Source organism: Chenopodium quinoa, unplaced genomic scaffold (genome assembly GCF_001683475.1).
Source record: "Chenopodium quinoa cultivar QQ74 unplaced genomic scaffold, ASM168347v1, whole genome shotgun sequence".
NCBI lineage: Eukaryota > Viridiplantae > Streptophyta > Magnoliopsida > Caryophyllales > Amaranthaceae > Chenopodium > Chenopodium quinoa.
The window spans coordinates 973,635-978,127 of NW_018744151.1; the positions used below are offsets into that span (position 1 = coordinate 973,635).

The following is a 4,493-nucleotide window of genomic DNA, read 5'->3' on the forward strand; positions in this document are numbered from 1 at the left end:
AGTATGTCATTTTCACTACATCTGTATGTTTTTTACATTTGTATAATAGGATTTTTCCATGAAAACATGTGTACAATATAAGGTACCCACGCCTATAGAAATCACACACTGCACAAAATAAATTACTATGATAATCCTACAAAAAGTATTTTCTATAGCATGAGTTATCCTATTATTCTCTTGTTTATTTTCGAAACACATATATACTTCGTACTATGCATCCAGAATGATATAATAACTATATGAAAATCGAAGGTAAGAATGAAAGCTTGTCATTAATAGTCAATATAAAGTATTAAATGGCCTAAAAGCCACTCATACCGTTCCATCCCTTTTATTAACAACGGTTAATAAGTAAACCCCCCCCCCCCCTTTTTTTTTTTTTTTTTTTTTTTTGCATTGTTTGAATGACGAGTAATGAGGTAAATTGGCATAAGAAATTAAAAAAATAAAGTACTATACTTTCCTTTGTACAAATATATTCTCAAAGTGAATAGCTAAACGTACACTGCTAACAAAAATGATCATCACCGTCAATATTTGACGTGAATGGACAATTGTACCCTTACTACTTCACCACCCCTTTATCATCTCGGCGACCCACAACCCCTTCCGACCGGCGTTGACCACCACCACCTTCCCTCGTAGCTGGGAAGGTAATGGTTTTTATTTTTATTTATTTATTTTTTTTTGTTTAGGCAACCGCGATAACCGGAGCCCAAAACCGGTTACCACGCACGGTAACCGGTTTTTGGCTCCGATTTGGTTTTCGGATCCGATTACCGTGCACCTTAACCGATTCCATGGTAAACAGAGCCAAAACCGGTTACGTGCCTGATAACCGATTTTGGGCTCCAGTTGATACAACTATCAGGAAAAAAAAACCACCACCTTCCTGTCAAAGACAACCAGGTGATGGGTCGTCTTTGATGGGGATGTGGTGGGTCATCACCAGGGTGGTGGTGGTCGTTGCCGGTGGTGTTAGTCGTAATTAGGGTGGTGGTGTCAAGGTGTTAGTGATTAATGGCAAGAGGGAAGATAGTGGTAAAGTAATGAGGGCATGATTGTCCATTCACACTAAAATTTGGCAGTTTTGAATATTTTAGATGGTGGTATTTAACACGCCTTGTCAAATGCCCTCTCCTTCAATTCCAAGATAACGAAAACACATTGATGACACGACAAGTTGACTGATCACCATTGCATTGACCTTGTAATTTTTGCAGCAAAGAGTCAAGTCAATTGGTTTTCTTTTAATTCTATACCCGTATTAAATCTGAAAGACTCACCAACTCTAGGCCATGGAAGTCTTCGCTATCTTAGTGGCAACTACCAAGAAAATATTTATGTACTACTCCCTCCGTCCCAAAAAGAATGACCCATTTGGGTTAATTACGCGGGTATTAAGAAAATTAAGTAAAAAGAAGTAAAAATATATTGGAAAGAAAAATTTAAATGGGGTTTGTAAAAAAATAGAGAGAGAAAGTAATAAAATAACATGGAAAATGAAATTTTTATATGGGGAAACTAATTTTGCACAAATATTGTTGCAAATTGGTGGTGTTTTAATGCAAATGGGTCATTCTTTTTGGGACAAAGTTTTGGCCAAATGGGTCGTTCTTTTTTGAACGGATGGAGTATAAAATTAGATAAAAATATTGACATTATTTGGCATGTCCTATATATTTTTCAAGCTATTAATCCACTTTATTAGACTATTTGAGGAATTGTGTAGCACGCTATGTATAGTATAATTAATACGTCAAAGAATAAGTCTTTGTGGCCAATTATTATTATTATTATTATTAATTGCCGTCAAAATTCCAACCTCCTTTGTCCAAAAAAAAAAAATACTCATAATAAAAAGTTTTTAAAATTTAAAACAAAATAAATTCCATACTCTTTGAGCATTTTACAAGTTTTATTATAAATTCATAATGACCGTTGAACAATTCTTTTTTGAAAAATTGTAATTTGTAATTTTGTTGTGGAGTACTAGTAACATGTATTGAATTCTATGGTATTTATCAAGACTTGTCTTAGTAGAGAACTAGATTATTACTCGTGCAATGCATGATTTAGAATTAAAAAAAATTTAATAAAGAATGTAAAATAATTTTTTTTTTTAAATAATGTAAAATAATTAATTCACAAAATGAGGGTTTTAAGAAAGAGAAATATCACTAATAAGTTTTTGGTTAATTGCTTCAGAAAAAAAAAGTTGTGGTTAATTGATGTTTTTATTTATATTTATTTATTAAGAATTTTTCCCCTACTATATTGAATTTGGAAGGAAAAATATATGGGAAAAATGATGTCATAAGCAATTATAGAGGAAAATTTTTTCATGAGATATTGACATATTTACCATGACGATGTAAGTTTGGCGCTCATGTCAATGTGAGCCGGAACACCAAAGACTAAATCTGGACGAGGGCAAGGAGGATAGTAATTGATCTTCAACAAGTACTCTATCTCATCACCTCCTAAACCCTCCTTTATGTCATGTTCTTCAAGTCCTGAGCTTAGTGAGACATATTTGAAGAGTTTGTCTCCTACTATTCTTAAAATTCATTGTTGACTTCTCTGCACAATTTTATTAACATATATGGGTTAGTTTTACATGGGTTAGCCCAAAAATAAATCCACCAAAGCCCAAGTAATATCTCGGATATAATCAGCCCAAAGAGATATATATTCACTTGTGTTGCATTAGAAAAACTATGCCCAGTTGTCTTAAGTAGTATTTTGTTGTTTAGATGTTAAAAGTTAGGCTTCCTCTTCATCTTATTGTCATCTATCCAATAATCACTAATCTGATCATCTTACTCGTATTCTCATAATTGCTCGTATTCTATCCAATATATAATTTAATTTGAAGTTTTTCCTCGCTTTTGAGAGGAGTGCAATATAGGGGAATGAGAAACCGGGCGAGAAAGGAAGAAAGGAAAGAAAAAGGTAATTAGTAGGCCCCATATGACGTCACATTTGAGTTGAGAGCCAAGTAGGTGGGAAGTTTTGATATTTTAAAAAATAGTTGATGGTTAAAAAATAAATAAAAAAATATGTATGTGGTAATTGCTAAAATGGCACAATTGTAGGTGGTAATTATCAACAAATCCTAATATAAAAGTATAAAACTCAATCAACAGGGTGATTTTCATGTTAAAGTAAAGGATGATATGTTAAAGTAAAACTCAATCCTAATATATTTAAGATGTCCAATGATATTGTAGAAACATGTATAATATTTGTATAGTATGTGTATAGCTATACTTAGTGCAGGAGTAGTTTTATTTTTGTCTGTTTCTCTCCTTGACAACAGTCATAAGCTGTAACTTTGTCTTGTAGTGATCAAAGTGTGTATATATTAATGAGAAACAGATCTTTCTAGGGTTGAGAGCCCCTGAAATTATTCTTCCATCTCCATTCTCTAACAAAACATTCTTGCTGAACACACAAAACCAAATATACTCTTATTTTCTTCATGGTATCAGAGCTCACTAGGTTGTGAGATTAAACAAAATCGAAGCTTTCTGAAATAGAAAGTTTGAATCTTTAGCTAAACACTAAACCGGATATCAAAGTTTTAATCTTTGACCTTAATATTTAAATTCCTGAAATAGAAACACATAATGGAGGGTAAGCAAGTTATTCCTTATGCTGATCCTTATTATCTAGGAAACTCAGATAACTCGAACACACCATTGGGAACGATTGTCTTCAATGGAAAGAACTATGTCAACTGGAGCAGAAGCGTGAGGATGGCTCTAGGGGCGAAAAACAAACTTGGATTCATCGAGGGTAAGATACCTAAATTAAATGTTTCTTCTGATGATTATAATCAGTGGATAAGGAATGATTGCATGATTAGATGTTGGTTATCTGCTAGTGTAACACCACAAATTGCTGAACAAATGTTGATAGTGAACTCAGCTAGAGAGTTTTGGACTGAATTAGCTGAGAGATTTGGGCAGTCAAACGCTCCTCAGATCTATATGCTTAGGAAAGAATTGAATGGGTTGAAACAGAACAACATGAGTGTTTCAGAATATTTTGGGAAGCTTAAGGCTAGATGGGATCAACTTAATAGTCTGGAGGGAATGCCTGAATGCACATGTGGTATTTTTAATAAATGTACATGTAATGTAATGAAGAAGTTGTTGGAAAGAAAAGAAAAGAAGAAAGTGATGGATTTTCTGATGGGATTGAATGATGGTTATGATAACCAGAAAGAAAACATCATAGGCATGGATCCATTGCCTAGTGTTAATAGGGCACATCAGATGGTTTTACAAGTTGAAAAGCAGAAAGAAATATCAGGATTGGATGAGGTAGGATCAGAGGCAAGTGCTTTACTAGCTGCTAAGCCATTCCATGGAAATAAGCTGAACAACAGACAAAATTACAAGAATAATTATCAGAATGGTATTATCGGAGAAGAGAGACCAAGGAAGAAAAAGAAAAGAAATGGTGTGAAAACTGCAAAATGA

At 33.5% G+C, this 4,493-nt stretch overlaps 1 protein-coding gene across 1 annotated transcript; it reads left to right on the forward strand.

Annotated features, from left to right (window-relative positions):
• Nucleotides 1-3,635: 3,635 nt before the first annotated feature.
• LOC110693369 lies at nt 3,636-4,493 on the forward strand. Its single transcript, XM_021870502.1, has one exon. The coding sequence runs from the start codon at nt 3,636-3,638 to the stop codon at nt 4,491-4,493; it is 858 nt and encodes a 285-aa protein (XP_021726194.1).

Excerpts from the sequence above, each read along its gene's own strand:
- LOC110693369 (XM_021870502.1), top strand. The coding sequence starts at position 3,636 with ATGGAGGGTAAGCAAGTTATTCCTTATGCTGATCCTTATTATCTAGGA.